The following is a 22,756-nucleotide window of genomic DNA, read 5'->3' as shown; positions in this document are numbered from 1 at the left end:
CCCGATGAATTCTAACTAACTTTTGTTCCTTCATTATTTTTTCAATTTCTTCTTTTATTTCTTTAAACATATGAAATGTGCTGTGCAGATACTATGAAACGCATGCACGCACCTCACCCCTCCTCCAGGGGCAAGTTCAGAGCCCTGGTTCTTACCTCGGAGGGATGATGCAAGAGGTCTAACAAAGATCTGGGACCCTTCATGCTCCTCTGCAGACAAAGGTTTTCCACAGTAGGGGCAGAATTTGAATGTTGTTTCAATACGTTTACCACAGTCTGGACAGAAGGTTATCATGCTAGAAAACAGAAGTGGGGGGAAGGAAATAGTAAGCTGAAAGAAAAACTTAATCCACTGCCGATGAGTAGTCATCCGAGTTCCCCACGGCGACAAGATTCCAAAAGGGAGAAAAGTTATCACACCCGGAACACACTCTCTTTGGAAGTGGATACTTCTAAATTGAGTTCCACCCACTGTGGCCAGCCTGTAGCCACCTGTTTCTCCCTAATGGCCCAGGGCAGGTACAAATGCAGTAAAACTGGAGACCTCACGAAAGATACAAGAATTCCCTGAGGTCAAGGAAAGTTACGCAGGAGAACTGCTCCACTTACAGAAGCACTGAGGGTCTTCAACTGTGCTTGTGACGTTCATTTCTTGAACCACATGACGGGGATGGGAGAGACAGTTAATGCTCGCCAAATATCCACACGCTCCCCTACACTTCCCAGGGTCCTTTGCAGTTAGATTGGGGTCATGTGACTATTTCTGGCCAATGGGGTGTGACTGGAAGTCACTTCCTGGCTGAGGCGGTTAAGAGCCAGAGTACCTCCTCTGTCTAACCCTCCTTTGCAGAGACGGCCCTGGATGCCACATATGCCAGATGGCAGAGCTACAGGATGAAGGAGGGCTGCCTGGTCCACATCGTAATCTCATGATCGGCGAGTAAACTTATGTTGTATTAAGCCAGCAAGATTTCCAGGTTTATTTGTTACTACAGCACAGCCAATTCTATCCTAATTTAGTGAGAAAATGGGTATTCCCTACATTATCCTCTAAGCCTTGTGTATCTCTGAAATAACTCCTAATACAGTCATGTGTCGCTTACCATTGGGGATACATTCGGAGAAAACCGTCATTACGCGATTTCGTCATCGTGTGAACACCATAGAGTGCAGTTACACAAACCTACACGGTATAGACTACTACACACCTAGGCTATATGGTACTAATCTTATGAGACCACAGTTGCATATGCAGTCTGCTATTGACCGAAACGTTGTTACGTGGCACATGACTGTACTTTAAAAAGTCAAAACCAAAATCACACATAGAACCTATGACAAATGTATCCATTCACTCGGGCTGCCATAACTAAATACCACAGACTTGGGGGCTTAAACAACAGGAATTTATTTTCTCACAATTTTGGAGGTTAGAAGTCCAAGATGAGCAAGTTTGGTCTCTTCTGAGGCCTCTCTCCTTGGTTTGCAGATGGCCGCCTTCTCACTGTGTCCTCACAAGGTTGTCCCTCTGTGTTCTAACCTCTTCTTACAGGACACCAGTCATATTGGATTAGGGCCCTGTCTTAGTCTGTTTCGGCTGCTATAATAAAATATCACAGACTGGGTGGCTCACAAACAACAGAAACTTATTTCTTTCAGTTCTGGAGCCTGAGAAGACCAAGATCAAGGTGCCAGCATGGTTGAGTTTGAAGGCCCTCTTCCTGGGTGCAGACTGACAACTTCTCACTGTATCCTCACGTGGTGGAAGGGGCTACAGAGCTCTCTGGGGTCTCTTTTATAAGAATACTAATCCCATTCATGAGGGCTCTACCCCATTCATGACCTAACCACCTCCCACAGGTCCCACCTCCTAACACCATCACACTGGGCATTAGCATTCCAACATATGAATTTTGGGGGGACACAAACATTGAGACCATAGCAGGTCCACCCTAATGACCCCATTTTAACTCAATTACCTCTTTAAAGGCGCTATCTCCAAATAAAGTCACATTCTTAGGTACCTGGGGTTAGGGTTTCCGCATATGAATTTTTGTGGAACACAATTCAGCCCATAAGAGCAGGATTAAACTAGTTAATAAGTGAAGAAGAGAAAATCAACAAGGATGACAGTGTGACAGGCACTTCCAACAATTATATTTTAAATAGCAAAAGAAAAAAAACAGACTTATTTTATTTGTCCTTATTCTAAGACTTAGTGTACAGTACCAATTATAAGCTGGAATATTAAAATAGAAGTCAAAATAAACCTGTGCTCATGACTTCAGTTCACCTTGCAAGACAAAGTTCTTTCCTTTTTACTTTTATTTACTTTTGACAAATAAAAACTGTATATATTTAAGGTGTACACGTGACATTTTGATATATATACATCAAAATGCTATTTTGTGAAATGATTACCACAATCAAACTAATTAACATATCCATCACCTCCCATAGTTACCTTTTATTTCTCTGATGAGAACACTTGAGATCTACTCTCTTAGCAAATTTCAAGTATACGATACATTATTATTTACTATAGTCGCCATGCTATAGATTAGGTCTCCAGAACTTATTCATCTTATAACTGAAAGTTTGTACCCTTTGATCAATATCTCCTCCTTCCCCCCACAAGCTCTGGTAACCACTTTTCTACTCTCTGTTATTATGAATTTGATTTTTTTTTTTCCATTCCACATATAAGTGAGATCATGCGACATCTGCCTTTTTGTGCCTGGCTAAGTCTAATCAACTCTTTTCCTTTATTGACTGTGAAGGTTGGTCTCTGTTGCAATTACAAAACAGTATACTGAGTCCTTAAAAATTACAGGCTGTGGTCCCAGGCTGCCTGGATTTGAATTCCAGATCTGCTACGTGCTGGGCATGTTCCTTAACTTCGCTGTGCCTCAGTTTGCCCAGCAGGAAACTAGGGCTTCCAATAGCACCTATCTGACACAGCAGTTGCTGAGGCCTAAATGAATACATTTATGTCAAGTGCTGAGAACAGGGCCTGGCCCACGGAAAGCCCCTTATATTAGTGGTTGTTATTACCATATCACACCCTGTATCCCACTTACTATATTCCATTTGTTCATATTTCTATTCTTCCCTTTCCTCTTTCCATATTGTAAGTTCTTTTTTTTTTTTTGTGAGGGAGGTCAGCCCTGAGCTAACATCCGTCCTAATCCTCCTCTTTTTGCTGAGGAAGACTGGCTCTGAGCTAATATCTATTGCCAATCCTCCTCCTTTTTTTTTTCCCCAAAGCCCCAGCAGATAGCTGTAGGTCACAGATGCACATCCCTCTAGTTGCTGCACGTGGGACGCGGCCTCAGCATGGCCGGAGACGCGGTGCGTCGGTGCGCGCCCGGGATCCGAACCCCAAGCCGCCAGTAGCGGAGCGCGCGCACTTAACCGCCAAGCCACCGGGCCGGCCCCATATCGTAAGTTCTGAGCCTCTCAGGCCTTTCCGTTTCCTCTTGGTGCTGCCTTAGGGAATTCTAGGGCTTGTCCTTGAAAAACACTAGCTGTCTAAACAGCTAGCGAAAGCAATTTCAGCCAGAGGAGAAAAGGGCTCCTCTTTCCCTGCGCAAGAGCAGAAACCACACTGTGCCGCACAACCGCCCTTCTCATACGTCACACAAAGGAGCTGTGTACCACAGCTGACTGCAAAGACTGGTGCCAAGAAGTCTGTAATTTGATTGGTCATATCACTTAGTAATTTGTTGTCCTGGCAATCACATTTCAACCGCCATCTCTATCTTCTCAAAGGTATAAATGCTGGTGAGCATGTTTGTTAAGCTAGAGGAGTCACTGCCAAGTCCCTCTTCAGGCCGGGACAAACGTGAAGCCCTTGTATTGACGTTGAAGCCACACGATCAAAATTGCCTAGAGGATGGCTGCCTTGGAGAGTTGTTCCACACTCTGCATCAGCGAGAAACTTGTGTCCATGTTAACCAACTGAGATCCGGGGGTTGTTGTTTTTACTGGAATAGTCTAGCCTAGTCTGACGAACACACTAAGACTCTGCTAGGTTTCTTACGTAAATGAAAAGTTTGAAAAGCCATGGCGGTTTTAAATGGCTTTGCTTTAAGTGGAATTTCCCAGGTGCCAAGTGCCCTTACATAAAGACGGCCTCCAGGATGGGGCAAGCGCCTAACCCAGTGACCCTGCCATGCCCACCATAATGTTTCTCCTGGGAGGGAAGTCTGAGAGCAGCAACACAGAGGGAATGGAGCGGGAGCAGGCAGCTGGTGGGGAGTAGGACTTAATGGGTATGTGCCCGAGGGGATGGTACCTTTATGGGGTCACGTTCTGGCCCTCAGATTCACTGGGCTGCAAACTCCATCTTAACAGTGTGCTGTAAGTGAATAAAAGTTGGAGAGGCTGACTCAGATTCACTTTAGGTGCCCAAGTGAAAGATAATGGTTAATGTTTATTGAGCATGGCTATGGAGCCAGCATGTGCTAAGCTCATTCATTCATTCAATAACTATTCACTGAACTCTTTTTTTTTTTTAATTTTATTTATTTCTCCAAAGCCCCAGTAGATAGTCGTATGTCATAGTTGCACATCCTTCTAGCTGCTGTATGTGGGACGTGGCCTCAGCATGGCTGGAGAAGCCGTGCGTCAGTGCGCGACCGGGATCCGAACCCGGGCCGCCAGCAGCAGAGCACTCGCACGTAACCACTAAGCCACGGGGCCGGCCCTCACTGAACTCCTAATATGTGCCAACCACTGAGGATCCAGCAGCAAAGGAAACAACACCGCTCTTGACCTGAGGCTGCTCCCATTCTAACCAGGGAAGACAAGATAGTAAACAAATGAGCAAATAACTGTGTAATAGGTCAGATGGAGATAATGCTATAGTAAACCTCAATAAATATGGATGGAAGAAGGGAGTCTCGGGTGCTGAAGCCATCTGTCCAAGGTCACATAGCTAGTCCAGGACTTAAACCCAAGGCTCCAACACTCAGGCCAGGCTTTCTCATTCATTCATCCATTTATTTTATTTATTCAACAAAAATCTGCTGAACAGCTGCTATGTGCTAAGTATCGTGTCCCTCCCGGAAAGTCCTGAGACACAACACAGCAAAAGAGCCAAAGGCTGGACTCCACCTTGGCGTAGGAGGGACAGTTGTCTAGGTGACCGTGACCTGCCGCGGCCCCGCCCTCCGCAGAACCATGGATGACGTAGCCAAGAAGGGGCGTCTGTCAAACGCCCCATTAGCTCCGCCTTCTCGGTCGTAGCCACGCCCACCACCACCAAACCTAAGGGGCTCGGGACCGCAAGGGCCGGCGGGTTATCCTGGGGACCAGAGGCTTCTCCCATCCCACCCTCTGCCCCCGGGGACTCCGCCTCCCACAAAGGGTCGTGCTGATGTCACAGGCACCACGGCCGAACCGGGGGTAGGGAATCAGGAGACCTCCCCCTGCTCCATCTCGCTCTCCCCTCACCTCTGAACTTGGTGAGTGGGGTGGAAACACAGGTTTCCGCTGCCACCCCCTGGGATCCTCCGCGGGGACCGGCACTCACCTTCTCAGTTGCCCCGCGGAAACTTCCGCTGGAGGGAAGACGCTGCGCGCGCATCCTCTGCCCTGAGGCAGGACTGCGCCGGCGCAGGCGCTGCTGACTTTCCCACTGTCCCCTCTCTGTGCCTAGCTGGGAACTCCATTTCCCAGACGCCTTCGCGGCAGGCCTGCCCTCTGACTCGAGGCCGGAGGGAGGGATTATTTCCTCATCGCCCAATCTCTTTGGAACGCTTCCTGGTCCTCCTGCGCATGTGCCAAGGTGGAGCCAATCGTAAGGAGGGATGAACCACGGTGCATCTCTCCGCCAATCAGTCAGTTCAATTTACCACTTCTCCCGTCTGAACTACGCCCCTTACGTCCACTTGTCTTCTCAGGAATCCAATTTCCTCCTCAACGTGTTTCCATGGCAACCTTCTGGTTGCCTCCTTCAGAAATGAAGAGCCTCCACGTCTTCTAGAAAAGGCAGCAGAAAGCTGATTAGGTTGTCCTTTAACGGGAATAAAAGCTGGATTACAATACCCAGACGCCACCTGGTCTCGATTCTGCTTCTACTCTATTTCCCAGAGTGCTCAGCGGGACCTCTAAGGACGAAGAAGCGGGTGGAGATAGGAAGATAAGCGAAGGCGTCCGCACAGCCCTCTGGGAAACGGAGTCTTGGCGCTGGCGCGGAGGATCCTGGGTGGAGTAGCCGTGAGGAGATTCGTACGTCACCGGAAGACGAAGACGCTCGCGTGGGAGGAGTTGGATCTCCGGCTCCTGCGGGGAACGGGTCCGTTAGGTTGGCGGACGGCAGTCTCGAGGTGAGGAGACGCCGGGGCTGGGGTCGCCGCGGAGTCTGGAGGCTTGGGGGCTCCGTGCTTCTGATGGGTGTCGGAATCCTCATGAGGCGACTCCGGCGAAGGGCGCGTCGGCCTGGGTGATGGGTCTGCGTGGAGTCTTGAACCCTTGTGCAGAGCCTGTTACGGGCCAGGCTCTTACTAAAGGGGTCTCCAGCGTCACCAGCAGCCCGGAGAGGAGCGATTCTAATTTATTTTGGGGGGGTGAGGAAGCTGAGGCTAAAGGAGGGGGTGAGTTGCCTGAAGTCGCCGGCAGAGCCGGGCGCGATCTTGAGGGATGAATGGATGGGAGTTCCTCAGGAGGTCCAAGTAACGTTTCTTGAGCGCTTTCTGTGCAGGCGCCGGGCTGTGCTCGCCTTTTCTCCCGTAACCTCCGCAGTGGCGCAGAGAGATGAGCGCGGCTCCTTGGTCTTCGGGGTACCCTGGGCACCAGGATCATCTCAGAGAGCAGAGTTTTTTAGACTTGAGAAAGTTAATAGGGTGCCTACTTCGTAATTAGGCAACACCCCCAGCGGGATCTGGGGCAGTTCTTCGAAATGGAATATTGCTGCTGGGAAAGGCGTAAATATTTACACTGAAGGGAATAAAGACTATCCATAGCCTGTGGCAATTCAGGTTACGTTTTGCTGCTGATTTATAAAGTTCTGGTTTTTAGAGCTTTCTGGTTTTTAGAATTGCAGATAAGGGGGTGTGGATCCTTTGTGTTTGCCTCATTTTGTACATGTGGAAACTGAGGAGCAGAGAGGGTGAACGATCTGGCCATGATCCCACACTGATTGGCAAGACTCCTGGACTCCAGGGCTCAAGGTTTTTCAGCCCCGTGATTTTTTGGCTCGAGTCACTTTGAAAGGCTGCGTGACCTTTAGCTTCACATCAGGGGTCTGGTTTCTTCCCTCCCAGGGTTGAGAGTGTATTTGATGTGGACAGAATGTGATTTGGAAATTGTAGGCAGGGGTCTCAAACTCAGATGTCTGTGAGGGCCAGGTAGAAAGGGTAAAGGGGAGAACCCTTCCAGGTGAGGGCTGTGGGGCACCAGGGACCATGTGCCCCTTCTAAGGGGGTAGCTAGCTTTAAATGGTCCCCAACTAACCTACTTCCTGGGAACGCATAAAGCCAGCATGGCCAAATCCTAGGATTTTTCAGAAGCTGGAAATCAAATTTTTAGGTGAAATTTCCCGGTTTTCAAGTTTGGGACTACTTAAAAGAATTTCCTTTCAAAACATTCTATCTGGGGCCGGCTCCGTGGCTTAGCGGTTAAGTGCGCGCGCTCTGATGCTGGCGGCCTGGGTTCGGATCCCGGGAGCGCCCCGAGGCACCACTTCTCCGTCCAACGTGAGGCCGAGTCCCACGTACAGCAACTAAAAGGATGTGAACCTATGACATACAACTGTCTGCTGGGGCTTTGGGGGGAAAAAAACTGAATAAATAAAATCTTTAAAAAAAAAAAAAAAAAACATTCTATCTGGAGTCAGCCCTGAGGGTCTAGTGGTTTTAAGTTCGGCGCTCTCACCGCTTCGGCAGCCTGGGTTTGTTTCCTGGTTATGGGACCACACCACTTGTCTGTCAGTCGCCATGCTGTGGTGGTGGCTCACATAGAAGAACTAGAAGGACTTACAACCAGGATATACAACTAAGTACTGGGGCTTTGGGGAGGGAAAAAAAAAAAGAGGAAGATTGGCAACAGACGTTAGGGCAAATCTTTCCTTAAAAAAAACATTCTATCTGCCATCACTGTGTGGGCCAAATAAAGCATCTGTGGACTGAATTATACTCACAAGTCGAGGCTTAACCTCAGTGATGAGGAAAATCATAGGTGAGTAAATGTTAGTGCTTATTATAGGTCCACCACATTCCCTTATTTGCAATTGCGAAATTTAGAAAGCTCTGAAAACCAAACATTTTTTTTTTCCATAAATTTGAAGCCCAAACCAGACCAGAACTGCTGTGATTTATAACCTTTAATTATCCTATCTAGAGTGAATATTTATACCCTTCACTCTAAAAAATTGAAGTGTTCAGTTACGAAATCTGCTTACCGCTCACACTGCACTGGGATTTTAATGAAATATACTGTATATATGGTGGATCACCTCTTTAAAACCTGAATTTCAAAGCACATCTGGCCTCAGAGGCTTAAGAATTGTGGACTTGTGTCATTGTTGCTTTGTGATGTGGAGTGCCTTCAGCACTCTGTAAATACATGCTGCTTAGGAAATACACAGTGGCTACAAATAACTGTGGGCAGTGACTATAGTTTTGTTTTTTTTTTTTTTTAGTGAGGAAGATTAGCCCTGAGCTAACATCTGTTGCCAGTCCTCCTCTTTTTGCTGAGGAAGATTGGCCCTGAACTAACATCTGTGCCCATCTTCCTCTATTTTATGTGGGACGCTGCCACAGCATGGCTTGATAAGCGGTGTGTAGGTCCACCCCCGGCATCTGAACCTGCAAACCCTGGGCTGCCGAAGCAGAGTGTGCGAACTTAACCATTATGCCACCAGGCCGGCTCGTATAATTTTTTTTTAATGAAGTAAAATAAGAGAGAGTAGACTAGAAAACATCTCAGTACGTTCTACTTTGTAAGATTCAGTATTGTTTCATGAAGCTTTCGTTTAGTTATGTATGTGAATGAGTACTCATGATATATATTGTCTTCGTTACTGTGGGTCATGGTTAAAAAAGAAAAGTTGGAGAAATCTTGCTGTTGTAGAAATAGCAACAATTTTGCACCCAGACTCAGATTCTAGAGGTGACAATCGGAAATCCCAGCAGTATTGCCCCCCAGGGTACAGTTAGAGACACATGTGTGGTGTCAACAAATATTTCAAAAGCACCTACTGTATACCAGGCACCGTGCTGTGCTCAGACACAGCGGTGAGCAAGACAGAAGGTCCCACCGAGGTTCCAGACGTGTATACTGATTGTGATAAGGATGGTTGTGAAGTTGCTTTCTAGGTTCTGACGCACGGTGGAAGTGTGGGGCTGGGGTCGTTTCGATAAATACAGTTGTCATTGTGATTCCTGCAGGGGGACGCAAGTTCTGACTCATCTTCCTACTTCTGGACACCTTGGGGCTCCTCCAGGATGGCCAGGGAGTCAGGCCTAGGAGGACAGGAGACTTTCTCCCGGCTCCTTTGTCCTTCCCGCAGCCCTGCCAGCCGGCCTCGTGGAGGGGAAGGAGGGGGAGCTTAAACGAGGACTCTGGCCCCAGTTGGCTATGACCAAGGTGAGTTGAGGGTCCCTCCGTCCTAACCGATCATCCCCAAAGGCTGGACAGCTGGCCTTCGTTCTGGCCTCACTGTCCTCTGGTGGCCCCCAAATGATCTTAAAGTAAAGCTCTCAGGCTGTGGCTCTCCGCTCAGTGCCCTTCCAGGAACAATTATTGCTCACAGGATAAAATCCAGGTTTCTCAGCCCATTCCTGCATGATCTGGGCCCTGCCCCTCTCCATGCCGTCTTCTCCTCTGTCTCCCCACAAAACCAGTACTTCCTTCCTGGCCTGGTGGTAAAATGTTACACTCTGCTTTCCAGCTTCCCAGCCTTTGCTGAGGCTCCTCCCTCTGCTGGAATACCCTCCCCGCCTTCTCTGGCTGGTCATGTCCTACCCAGCCTTCAAGACCCAGCTCAGTCCCCCACCCTCCCTGGGCGGAGTCAGCTCTTCCCCACTCTGGTCTCCCGTAGTGCTCCCTCCTGCCTCCACTGTAGCACAGATCCACCTGGCTGTGGCTGTCCCTGCTCATATCAGTCACCCCACCAGACTAGGCGCTCCTGGGGGACAGGAGCTGATCTGGACTCATCTCTAAGTCCCCAGGGCCCAGCACAGACCTGGCACACAGGAAGCCTTCAGGTCTTTGTTGAATGAATGAATGGAGACCTTCCTCTGCCTGGTAAATAAATATCTGCTCATCCTTAATGACCCAACTTGAATGTCCTCCCCTCCAGGAAGCTTTCCCTGACCCCAAGGCCATGTCCCCACTCCCCACCCTGGCCCACACAGCACTGGATACCCCCCTCTCTCACAACCCTATCTCTTCATGCTCACTCTCAGCGTCCCTGACGTCTCTCCATCAGACCGTGAGCTCCTCCAGGCCAGGGATAGGTCTGACACACCTCTGTGCCCCCAGCATCCTCAGTGGGGTCTGGCACACAGGAGAAATGATTGTTGAATGAATGAATGAACGAATGAATGCTCTGACCTTGTCACTCTCCTGTATAAAACTCTCTGTGGCTCCCTAGTGCCCCACAGATCAAGTTCCTGCTTCTGTCCTCCCATCCCCTCCACCACTGTTACCAGGGGCCCTGCCCAGCACAGTCGAGGAGTCGAGGAAAGGAAGCCCCTGGGGGTCCTCTGATCTGGCTCCTGCCGAAAAAACCTCTTTGGCTCATCCTTCTTGCCAGGATGTAGACAGCAACAGTTTGAACTACCAATAACAGACAACTTGATTCCAACCGGTTTAAGCAGTCAGTAGACTATATAGATCACATAACCAAAAAGGCAAGAGGTGGGCCTGGCTTGATCTGCCAGGTCCCCCAGTGTGATCAGGACCTACATTATTGTCCCCGGCTCTCAGCCCCACTTAATATTGGCTCTATCCTTGGTGAGCTCCTTGCTCATGGGCCCAAAACAGCTGCCAGGACTGTGTACCTGTGCGTTCCTACTATGTGCAGGCTTTGTTCTAGGTGCTGGATCTACACGCTAGGGAACAACTGCTGTGGTCCCGGCCTCATGAAGCTCTCTTGTTATTGGGGGGTGACAGTGTATTTATTCATTAGAGCTGCTGTAACAAAGTACTATAAACTGGGGGGGCTCGAATGACAGAAGTTTATTGTCTTGCCATTCTGGAGCCTAGACATCTGAAATCAAGATGTCAGCAGGGTCAGTTCCTTCTGAGGCTGTTGGGGAGAATCTATTCCAGGCCCCTCCCCCAGCTTTTGTTGGTGCTGGCAATCTTTGGTGTCCCTTGTTGTGTAGAAGCGTCACCCCAGTCTCTGCCTTTCCTTTTACATGGCGTTCACCCTGCGTCTTCATGCTGTCTTCCCTCCGTGCTTTTTCATCTTCGTGTCCAAATTTCCCCTTTTTCTAAGGACACCAGTCATTGGATTAGGGTGACTCTAATGACCTCATTTTAACTTGATCACCTTTGTAAAGACCTTATTTCCAAATAAGGTCACATTCTGAGGTCTTGGGGTTAGGACTTCAACATATCTCTTTGGAGAGTCACAATTCAACCCCAGGGAAATAGGTAAGTAAACCACAGAACACAGGTGCTATTAAGAGCTGTGGAGAAAATAAAGTAGGGAAGGGGTGAGGGCCAGGGTGGGTTTGCTGTTTTATACAGAGGGCTTGGAGAAGGCCTCATGGAGAAGAGGCGTTTGAAGACTGAGGGAGCTGATCTTGGGTTCTGAGCGGGGAGCAGGGTGGGCTTGCTTAGGGACCAGCAAGGAAACTGGTGTGGCTGGAGCAGAGTGGACGTGCAGGAGTGTGGGAGGAGATGAGCTCTGAGGGGCAGCTGGGCCCCAGATCATTAGAGCCTTGTAGACCCTTGTATGGACATCTGTCTTTTAATCAAATTGAAAATCTTCAGAGCCATATCAGCCCCATGCAGGGTGTGGGCCTCCCTGGATTCTGATTCAGACAAGCCAACTATAAAAACACCAGTGAACCTAGAGTCGTCAGAGTCATAGAGGCAGAATGCAGAATGGTGGCTGCCAGGGGCCGGGGCCAAGGGGAATGGGGCGTTAGTGTTTAATGGGGACAGAATTTCAGTCTGGAAGATGAAGAGAATTCTGGAGATGGATGGTGGTGAGGATTACACAGCAGTGTGAATGTACTTAATGCCACTGAACTGTACACGAGAACATGGTTAAGGTGGTAGATTTTGTGTGTATTTTATCACAATAAAAAAAATTGGAAAAAACCAGCATTGAGATGTCAGGCAAATCTGAATACAGACTTTGAATATGGTCTGGGTATTAAGTGATATTTAGGAATTACTGTTAATACGGAATACAGGGGAAATTGGATGCTGCCTGGGATTAACTTTGAAATATTTTAGCCAAAAAAAAAAAATGGGGAAAGAGGCATAATGAACAAAATAGAGAAATGTCAATGGGGTTGAAGTTGGGTGATGGATACATGGTGGTCTGTTACACGCATCTCTACTTGTGTGTATGTTTGAAAATGTCCATGATAAAAACTTAAAATCTTGAACAAACCCTAAAAAAAAGCAAAAGCCAAAAATAAATGGATTTTAGGATCAGGCAGACCTGGGTTTAAGTCCTGCCTGTGTGACCTTGAGGGGACATCATGTCCTCTCTCCAAGATTCCGTGTCTTTGTCTACAAAATACAGGGATGCCCACTCTTATGTCTCAAGGTTCTCACGCAATCTTTTTTTTTTTTTTTGCTTGATGAAGAGTGGCCCTGTGCTAACACCTGTCCCCATCTTCCTCTGTTTTGTATGTGGGTTGCTACCACAGCATGGCCGATGAGTGGTCTAGGTCCACGCCTGGGATCCGAACCCACGAACTCAGGTGGCCAAAGCAGAGTCCACCAAACTTAACCACTACACCACCAGGCTGGCCCCTCACGAGACGATTTTTGTTGAAGGCCTGGCACGTTGAGGGTGGGGGGTGAGTGAGCCGTTGGGCCCCTCCCTGACCCCAGCCCCAGAGTCACTGAGCGTATGTTGTGTTGTAGGAATTTGTGACCCTCAAGGACGTGGCCATGGACTTCACCTTGGAGGACTGGGAGCAGCTGGACCTGGACCAGGGGGACCTGTTCTGGGACACGGCTCTGGACAACTATCAGAGCCTCTTCTTGCTGAGTGAGTACCCGCGCCAGCCTGCTCGGTCATCCCTGTGGTCCCTCGTCACCCACAGGATGAACTCCCAGCTCCTGAGCACTCAGAACCAGCAAGATCTAGCCCAGCGGTGCTCAGCTGGCCCATTCTGCCCCCAGGAGACATTGGCAATGCCTGGTAACCTTTTTGATTGTCACCACTTCAGGGGGTGTGCTCCTTGCAACTAGTGGGTAAGCCCAGGGATGCTGGCACACATCCTACAATGCAAGGGCAGCCCCCGCCCCACCAAGGATCATCCAACCCCAAATGTCACTAGTGCCGTGCTTGAGAAACCCTGATCCAGCCCCTCCCGCCGCTCTAGCCTCAGCCGCACTTTCCTCTTTGTCATTTTAAAGTGACTCCTCGAGCTGACACTTGGGGTCTTCACATTTGCTCTCCCCTCTGCCTAGAAGACTCTCGTCCCTTCCTTGCCTCGGGGCTTCCCTTTTTAAGACCTCAACTGTGACCCCATTAGCACTCTTCCTCTCTCCTGCTCGACTGGTCCACCGCTCCTTCCCTTTCTACCTGCTCACTTCATGATCTGTCTTCCTCTGCTAGATGGAAGCTTCCGAGGGCAGGGACTCTTCACCTGTGCTGTTTGCTGGTGTGCCCCCAGTGTTTGCTGCTATGGGGACTCAATCAATGGTTCCTACATTAATAAATGAGTGTGTGGCAGGAGATGCTGTGTCAGAAGCCAGGTCCTGTGCTGGGGGAGCTCTTAGAACTCTCTCCTTCAATCCTCACCCCAAGAGGAAGTTTTGCTCAAAGGGGGGAAGTCACCTTCCCAGCCATGTTGGGGTCCCTGGGACCACCCCCAGATTCGGTGATTTACTGGAGGACTCGCAGGACTTAGCATATTGTCATACTCATGGCCATGATTCGTCACAGCGAAAGGACACAGAGCAGTCAGCAAAGGGATAGGCGCGTGGGGTGAGTCCAGGGGAGACCAGCGCCGGCTCTGGAGTCCTTTCCCCGTGGAGTCACACAGGATGTGCAACAAGGTGTGACAACTCGTGTGAAATGTTGTCTACCAGGGACGCTTGTCAGAGCCTCCACACCCAGCATTTTTACTGGGGACTGGTCACATAGGCACCCTCTGCCTGGAACATACCAAAATTCTAGGCTCCCCAGAAGGAAAGCAGATGTTCAGCGTAATAGTTTGGGCACAGGGAGCCCCTCTTGTTGGTTAGGGAATGCTGGAACCCTCCCGAAATCCAGGTTCACAGACGCCAGCCAAGGGCCAGCCTCGAGCAGGCCTTTCCAAGGAGAGCAGCCTGGGGCCTGCTGGGTTAACCCTCCTCACAGCTGTGGGCGCCGGCGTTGCACAGGAAGCACAAGACGGGGCCGACGCTCCAGTGTGGTCCTGTGCAGCTCCAGGGCCATGTCACCCCGGCTCTGCACCAGTGTCACCTCATCCTGACTGACTCATTTCCCTCTCTAGTTCCTCAGTTCTTTCTTTTCCAAAAACAGAAGAAGAATTTACTCCAAAAGATGAAAAAACTAAGATTACACACTAAGAACTCTCATTTGATGTAATTTTACCATAGTGGGACAGATTTTCTCCAAACTGTACTCAGTGTGTGCTACAGAAGCGGTGTAGGGAAGTTCTGATCTCATTGTCTTTTCAATTTTTAAACTTCAGTCCACAGTGGAAATATGTTTCCTTGACTCCTCTGCACACGTTTGTGTGTTTACCTGAAGAGTGTATTAGTTTCCCGTGGGTGATCTTACAAATGCCACTAATGTAGTGGCTTAAAACAACACACATTTCTTCTCTTACACTTCTGGAGGTCAGAAGTTTGAAATGGGTCTCAGCGGGCTAAAATCCAGGTGTCGGCAGAGTTGGTTCCTTCTGGAAGCTACAGGGGAGAATCCGTTTCCTTGCCTTTCTTCGGCTTCTAGAACCGCCTGCATGGCATGGCTCACGGCCCCTTACTTCATCTTCAAAGCCAGCAGTGGGTTTTCCTCCACTGTAGCACATATCCCTGGGATTGGGCCTCTGTGCTCTCTTCCTCGAGGAGTTTGCAGAGGGCAGGGCACAGGACCCATTGGGCTCTGGGACCCGAACATCATCACAGGGCCTGGCCTGCGGAGGCCTCAGGCAATGTGTGGTCCACGGGTGAATGAGTGAAGCGTGAATGGCTAAGTACATCCGTCTCCATCTGGAGAACTCTGCTCGTCCCTTGAGCTGTTGCAAGTTCTTTATGTCCCCAGCCCCAGCTGTCACAGCTCGCATCACCCTGGATTACGTATGACTGTCTGAGTCCCTCTCCTTCACTGGAAGGAAGACCCCTTCCTTCCAGTGGGACCCCTGCAGGGCAGGCCTCTGGCCCCCAGGAGTGTGTGCTGGGTAAAGCATCAAATAGTCGGGAGAGCCGGAAGGTTCCCGCTCAGCAGCTGCATGTCCCTCCGCATCCTGGTTGATGACAATGCCGCTCTCTCCCTGCAGACCCCCCTAGACCCAAACCGACCTCCCATCCGGATGGTGGGGAAGAGCTGGAGGCCCCGGTGAGCAGATGTCTGGAAGTGACTGGCCCTGGTGAGTGGGCGGGGAGGGGCCACCGGTGCCTGGCGGAGGGCGGTGGGGTCCTGGGCGTGGCTCTTTGTGTGTCCTCCGTCTTCAGAACCTCCACCCAGACCCTGCGTGTCTACCCACCCATCGTGATCCCCGGCTTCTGGGCCTCACTCTTCCGCATGCTGCCTTCTGTCCCCTCATCCCGACAGGGATCGGCCCCCTCACTCTGCATGCCCGCCTTGTTTCCGTTACCTCTGCACTTGGCACATGGCCATCCTGGTGCCCTTCTTCTGTCCTCTCCTTGGTCCTTGCAGACTCAGCAAGGGCGGCCTTCTGTTCCCCATGTTGGTCTCTCTATCTTCCCGCCTTGTGCCCCCTGAGCACTGTGGAACCCTGGTCTACCTGTTTCACCCCCCTTTATACAGGCCCATCCCTCCTTCCTGGTCCATGGAGCACAGCTGGTGACCACATCTGGTAGTAACTCAAGCCTGGGCCTAATCACTGCCCAGGGCATGCACTCTGCCCTCTCCCAGGCCACGGTTCCTCCAGGGGGATCAGGTTGAGTTGGTTGAGACGTCTCCAGTGGGAGAAAGCAGAGGCAGGGGCCTTGCCCTGGGCACGGGAGGCTTTTCTCATTGTTCGATCATTATCACGAGGAGAAGGGCGAACTAGAGAACACAGGGTGCTGGCTGCACGGCTCAGTCAGCCTCCACCCTACCCGCTCAGCATGCAGCTCTGTCCTTGGCTCCCCTCTCGTGAGCTGGTAAGCAGGAGCCCTCTGCAGCCACCAGTGTTTTCACATGGGTGACTAACCCAGGCACAGACTCCCGCAACCCCAGATTTCTGTTTCTGCCACCTCGACATGTAGGCTGTTTCTGAGCATGTGTAGCCATGCCTTTACTACCAACCAAATACATCCCCCAGTGGTTGCAACTGTATTGCATTGTTATCATTTATATCTCTTTCCCCCTTGCACAGTGCACTTCTCCAGGAAGTAGGCCTTAGCGGATGAGGGTGAGGGGGGAGCGTATCCGTGGAGGGGCTCCCCTTCCCTGTGGAGCCACTGCGGTTGCCCAGCTCCCCTCTTAACGCTCCTGGAAATGAGCTCTTTGCTTCCTGTGATGCTGGTGCCAGCTGGATCACCACTCTGGCCCCTTCTCCTTCGTCCCCCTGATGGACAGGCTTGGCTCAGGACCCGTCACCTGTTCTTCCTTTTGTCTGTGTCCTCACCCTGCAGCTCCTGTCTTTTCACCCTGGGGAACAGGAGACATTTGCTCTGTCCCTCTCTTTCAGACAAGGCTGAGACCAAGAACTCTCCTCGGCATCAGGACTTCTTGGAAGAAGGGCTCTCCCAGGAGATGATGGAGACGTTCTCCAAGGACAGCCTCTGGAACTCCAATTTGGGAGAAGCTTGCATAGGTGAGAGCTGGTTAGACAGTTTGCTAGGAGATCCAGAGAGTCTTCTGAGGTCTGACATGGTCACCAACAAGGAAAGTCCCACAGAATGCAAGAGTCACGAACTCAGGAGAGGCCCCAGTCCCGAGTCCTGCCTCTTCCCAGGAAAGGAATCCATGATGCCTGATCTTCCTGAAAAGAGCGTGACAGCAGCTAAGTCTCAGGAATGTAGGAATGACTTTGGCTGCTACTCAGACCAGAGCCAGCAGGATACTACTGTCCAGGGAGGGGAGAAGCCAAATAAATGTAGTGAATGTGAGAAGAGCTTCAGCCGGAGTTACGATCTAATTCAGCACTGGATTACTCATGTCAGGGAGAAACCTACTGTGAATCAGGGATATGAGAAAGGTTTAAGCCAGAGGTCTTGCCTCTCTGTGCGTCCGACGACTCACACAGGCTACAAATCCTATGGGTGTAATAAGTGTGGGAAAACTTTTAGTCAGAATACACACCTTCTGTGGCATCAGAAAGTTCACACTGGAGAAAAACCATGTAAGCATCAAGACAGCATCTGTCCATCCGGTCACGGCACACAGCCTGTTGAGCATCAGAAAACCCACACAGGTGGTAAATCCTACAAATGCAACGAGTGTGGCAAGAGTTTCAGACAAACCTTTCATCTTATTCGGCATCAGAAGACCCACGCTCAGAAACGCTACGAATGTGCCAAATGCAAGGCGGCCTTCACCTTTAGCAAATACCTCCTCCAGCATCAGAAAATTCATACTGCAAAAACTACCTCTCAGTGTCAGGAATGCGGGAAGGCCTTCAGGCAGAGCTCGGCCCTCGTCAAACACCAGTCTGTTCACACTGGGGAAAAGCCTTATAAGTGCAACGAGTGTGGGAAACCCTTCAGCCATATCTTGACCCTTAAGATCCACCAGAGGGTTCACAGTGGAGAGAAGCCTTACAAATGCAGTGAATGTGGGAAGGCTTTCTACCGGAGCACTCACCTCAGTGAACATCAGAGGACTCACATGGGCTACAGGCCCCACAAATGTCACAAATGCATCAAGAGTTTCAGCCGGCCCTCCCACTTGCTCCGACACCAGTCCACTCACGCCACAGAAAAGCCCTACAGCTGTGCCGAATGCAGGGAGACCTTCAGCCATAAGGAACACCTCGTTCAACACCAGAAAAGCCATACTGTGGAAGCCCCCTATGAGTGTCAGGAGTGTGGCGAGCGCTTCATTTGCAGCTCAACCCTAACTTGCCACCAGAGCGTTCACACCAGAGAAAAACAAGGACTTGAAGAGAGCGGGAAGATCTTGAATCATAACCCGGAACAGAGAGAGCACCCAGGGATCGGCAAGAAGCGCTTTAAGTGTGACAAATGTGAGAAAACCTTCAGCTGCAGCAAATACCTGACTCAGCACGAGAGGATTCACAGCAGGGTAAAGCCCTTTGAGTGTAACCAGTGTGGGAAAGCCTTTGGCCAAAGCACACAGCTCATTTGCCACCAGAGGATCCACGCTGGGGTGAGGCCATATGAATGCAGGGAATGCGGGAAGGCCTTCATCCGTGGTGCCTCATTCACCAAACATCAGTCCACCCACAAGGGCGAACCCCCCTTCAGATATAACAAATGTGGAAAGATCTTCAGCCAAAGTGTGTGTCTCTCAGAACATCAGTTAATTCACACTGCAGAGAAACCCTTTAAATGTGAGGAGTGTGATAAAGTCTTTGCCCAGGGTAACTGCCTCATTCAGCATCAGAAAACTCACGCCAGAAAGAAATCCTTTGAGTGTAAGGAATGCGGAAAAACGTTCCGCCAGAGCTCCTGCCTTTCTATTCACCAGAGAGTTCACACTGGGGAGAAGCCCTACGTGTGTGCGGAATGCGGGAAAGCCTTTTCCCAGAAAGGAAATCTGATGCAGCATGAGAGGATTCACACCGGGGAGAAGCCTTATGTCTGCGATGTGTGTGGGAAAGCCTTCGGCCTCAGCGCCCATCTCAGCCAGCACCGGAGGATTCACACCCAGGAGAAACCGTATCAGTGTCGACATTGTCAGAAAGCCTTTCGCTGCTGCTCAGGGCTCAGCCAACATCAGCGAGTTCACGCTCAGAAGTAACAAGTAGCAATACTGCCAGGTGGCAGCAGGGTCCCAGACATCTGAGAACGTGTTCATCCGCGGCCTGAAGTGGAAACCATCCCATTGTAAGCTCCCTCCCCACAAATAAATAAATGTCTTTATTAATAAAGATTAAGAAATTTGCACACACATTTCATTAAAACGATGAAAACACAAAAGTTGAGAAGCTGGGTAGCATGGAATTCAGGGGTAGATTCTAGAGCCAGTCTGCTGAGGTACATCCCAGCTCTGCCATCTGCTCCCTGAGTGACCCAGGGAGGTCCCCTCTGGGGCTTCCATGTCCTCATCTGTAGAGTGGGCACAATCTTAGTTATCTACCTCAGAGGGCTGTTGTGAGGATAAATAAATAGATGAAAGCACTTGGAACTGAGTGCCCAGCACATAGTAAGCACTCACTAAGTGTGAGCTACAAATATGCATCAGATATAAATACATTAAAAGGAAGAGAAGAATTAGCAACCCTCTACCTCGATTTACTGCAGCTAATTTACTGCAGCTTAATATTCTTACTAATATTAAGCATGGCTTTAACTTTCAAGTTTTTCCCCAAAGTGTCCTTGGCTTAATTTGGTTCCAAAAATCCAGCACCTTGCTTCTTTTTAAAAAAACAAAAAATGTCTAGGGGTTGGCCCGGTGGCATAGTGGTTAAGTTTGCACACTCTGCTTTGGCAGCCTGGGGTTCGTGGGTTCGGATCCTGGGTGTGCACCTACACCACTCATCAAGTCATGCTGTGGCAGTGGCCCACATACAAAATAGAGGAAGATGGGTGCAGATGTTAGCTCAAGGCCAGTCTTCCTCACACACACACACACACACACAAAATGTCTAGCCCTTTTCTTCTCGCAATCTCTCTGCTCGGTTGTAGTATTTTCTTAACTAACCCACAGAGGCCAAGAAGAGCATGTAAACTGATGTCAAGTGGCTAGAACTTTCCACTCCTAATCTCCCAAACCTCTCGGAAGAACCCCCTCCCACATACACAGGCCACCTCTTCCCATAATCTCCCATTTAAAGTTGTTGGTTATACAATATGAGACCCAATTTGTCATGGGAGTTCACGATACTGGAAACAGATTCAGTTAGGAAAGCTGCACTGGATATTGCCATACAGTTAACACAGTCTGTACAGAAGATGTGCTTGGTGGTGAAAATTGTGATCTACGGAAACGACTGCTGGAATGTAGCTCATTCACCATTTGTCCAAGCTGGCCACTCACCAGGCACTTTGCTAGGCTCTGGGGCAGGGAGTACCAATATGGTACGCCCTGCCCTTGCCTTGAAGCTTCTGGAATCAGGGAAATGGATGGCCCCATTTTCACAGAGCAGCACTGTTCGCTGACAAGTGACATCTTAAAATGCCACATTCCCTCACGTCACAGCAAGTTATCGGGCCACTGAGGATTGTTGGAGAGCCCAGTGAGGACACGATCCTTCCTGTTGGAGCCCTCGAGTCAACCGCTCACCTTGGCCAGGTCTGTCCACAGCTGAGACCTCATGAAACTGCAAGACCAGCTCCCTCTTGGTGGCACCTCCTCAGCTCTGGGCTTTTGTGTCCCACCCCCTGAGTAACCCAGTCATACATTTGCTGAAGCACAAACGGAATCTCATGAAGACACTGGACACTCACTTTTAATATCTTTTGTATTTTTGGTGCTAAAAGAGTTATGTGCTCTGTGCTCTTGGGCTTTATAAATCCTTGCACCTTGAGTTCTGTTGGTTGGTTTTGTTGAAACTGGGAACTTAAACTGGCTGACCACTGGGCCCACACCACAATGAAGAGCATACTGGTTTTCAGATGGCCAAAACATTCAACTCCCTGCACATATGTGGTCTCTGCCTTGGGAACTCTGTCATGTCTGGGTGACAGGCCTGTTGTATACCAAAGGGGCGTACAGAGTGTCGTGGGTGAAGTAGCAACAGGAACTTGCAAGTGTTCAGTTAGAGTTTTGACACCAAAAAATAGAGGTCAGAGGTGCTGTGGAAAGTTGGCAGCCATCGGGGGGCGGGGGGGAGCAGTTTATGTTTGTAACTAATCACCAGTGTTGCTGTGGGCCAGCGTAGAAACGCCCTTTGTGTGTGCTTACTGGTTCTCTGATTAAAGTTTCGAGTCTAAAAGCATTGGTTCCATCTCTCCGCCTGGTGCCCCACACCTGGCCAGATGTTGGGCACGCAGAGTCCTTGCCTGCCGAGTGCTCACGTTCTAGCAGGGGAGGGCTGGTAATGGTGAAAACCATCCCAGAAAAGAGGGCAGTTAAGTCTGTTTTCCTAAAGTCTGGGTGGGGCATGGGCCGCCGGGGAACCTCAGATACATCATCAAACAACACTTTTCCATTCTAGTGCTCTCCTAATTCATCAAGGAGAAAGCATATTGTTTATCCCCCTCTAATTACAAAGACACAGCAAGCCTCAGGCTCAAGCAATAATTGTAGCTACTATTTAATATTATTTTGCTCTCTTGATATTTAATTTTCCTCTCTCCTTTTTTCCTTTACTGATGAGATACTAGTTTCCCACTCATGGTAGTGTTAGCAAGTCCTGTTTAAAAGTAAATTGATTTAAGTAAAAAGTGAGCTGATTTAAAGGAAAATGCATGGCACATTCTAGCAAGAAATTGACGGTGTTATATAATTGAATGAGGTCTCGGGGAACAGAGTTAGCCAAGGCCTGGCATCCTGCCAATGGACTATTAATTTTATCAGGGTGAAGTAGATGATGCCATGGCAACACAGTTAAGCGTCAAATCTCAGTGGCTGAACAAAGCTTTATTTTGTTTCCTCGTGCTGCGTGTCCACTTCTGGTTGGCAGGGAGTGGGGATGGGGCGGGGCTGGGGCTGCTCTACCCACTCGAGAGATCAGTCTTCCCTTTTTGAGTTTGTTGATCCTTCGGGTCACCGCAACAAAAAACTGGCTTTAACACCTTACATCTCCCCGTTTCCTCTTTCATGCAGAGCAGGACTCGAGCCCTGCACTTTGGGTGGACAATGCTGGCCATCGAAAGTGTGCAAACTCTAGTTTTCATTGCACTTACTCTTACAGCAAACTTCCATTCATGGCAAGTGATACTGGTCGTCCATTCACAATCATGGCTGAAAGTTTTAAAGGGCATTGATTGAAATACATAGGAGAATCTTGGTGCAGGCAGTTGGCGTCTTAGCAGGATAGAGGGTGGCTGCTCTGCAAAAACCAAGGAAGTGGCATGTGGATGCCTAATGTTGAGAGATACTGTTCTAAGAAAATTGTACCTAGGAACCCACTGTATAAAACAATGAAAGCAGACACACTCTGGTCAAAGGGGGATGAGGGACCTCCACCCCACTGCCCCAACCCCGGGGCTCTACAGAGCAGCTCGTAAACCTCTTCTGGAGGAGTTTTCTGAAGCTGTCTTGATGAATCCCTTTGACAATATCCCAAGCTGGGTAGATCTGCTGAGAAGGGGATTTGAGCAACTGGGGCAGAGATCTTGTGGTCTCTGCCAACAGGACCCGCTGG

The 22,756-nt window shown here is 49.6% G+C and overlaps 2 protein-coding genes across 8 annotated transcripts in view; one reads left to right on the top strand and one right to left on the bottom strand.

The window, feature by feature from the left end:
* VRK3 (VRK serine/threonine kinase 3) overlaps positions 1 to 5,653 on the bottom strand; it is a 38,452-nt gene extending 32,799 nt beyond the window's left edge. For 2 of the 6 annotated variants that reach the window (XM_087421329.1, XM_087421326.1), the window contains exons 1-3: positions 5,457 to 5,545; positions 4,297 to 4,359; positions 156 to 295 (exon numbers count right to left, since the gene is read on the bottom strand). In XM_087421329.1, coding sequence (XP_087277455.1) covers positions 156 to 294 — 139 coding nt within the window. In that variant the 5' untranslated portion in view covers position 295; positions 4,297 to 4,359; positions 5,457 to 5,545. The other 4 variants (XM_087421327.1, XM_087421330.1, XM_087421331.1 and 1 more) reach the window with 4 other exon arrangements.
* A 513-nt stretch (positions 5,654 to 6,166) lies between these two features.
* Positions 6,167 to 22,064, top strand: ZNF473 (zinc finger protein 473). 2 transcript variants are annotated; one of them, XM_004440432.3, is made up of 5 exons: positions 6,167 to 6,331; positions 9,392 to 9,590; positions 13,062 to 13,188; positions 15,653 to 15,742; positions 17,012 to 22,064. In XM_004440432.3, the coding sequence occupies exons 2-5, from the start codon at positions 9,582 to 9,584 to the stop codon at positions 19,243 to 19,245; spliced, it is 2,460 nt and encodes an 819-aa protein (XP_004440489.1). In that variant the 5' UTR covers positions 6,167 to 6,331; positions 9,392 to 9,581; the 3' UTR covers positions 19,246 to 22,064. The 2 variants fall into 2 exon arrangements, with proteins under 2 accessions (XP_004440489.1, XP_087277451.1); XM_087421325.1 differs by lacking the exon at positions 6,167 to 6,331 and adding an exon at positions 8,648 to 8,780.
* The last annotated feature ends 692 nt before the right edge of the window (positions 22,065 to 22,756 follow it).

The sequence above is a fragment of the Ceratotherium simum genome, chromosome 33 (assembly GCF_057802395.1).
Source record: "Ceratotherium simum simum isolate JZ-2026a chromosome 33, ASM5780239v1, whole genome shotgun sequence".
In the NCBI taxonomy this organism is placed as follows: Eukaryota; Metazoa; Chordata; class Mammalia; order Perissodactyla; family Rhinocerotidae; genus Ceratotherium; species Ceratotherium simum.
The sequence above is the reverse complement of the archived record's forward strand: the minus strand, read 5'-3'. Positions and strand labels throughout refer to the sequence as shown.

Excerpts from the sequence above, each read along its gene's own strand:
- ZNF473 (XM_004440432.3), top strand. Across the intron at positions 13,189-15,652 it reads TCAGAGCCTCTTCTTGCTGA|ACCCCCCTAGACCCAAACCG; the intron begins GTGAGTACCCGC and ends CTCTCCCTGCAG. Across the intron at positions 15,743-17,011 it reads TCTGGAAGTGACTGGCCCTG|ACAAGGCTGAGACCAAGAAC; the intron begins GTGAGTGGGCGG and ends CCTCTCTTTCAG.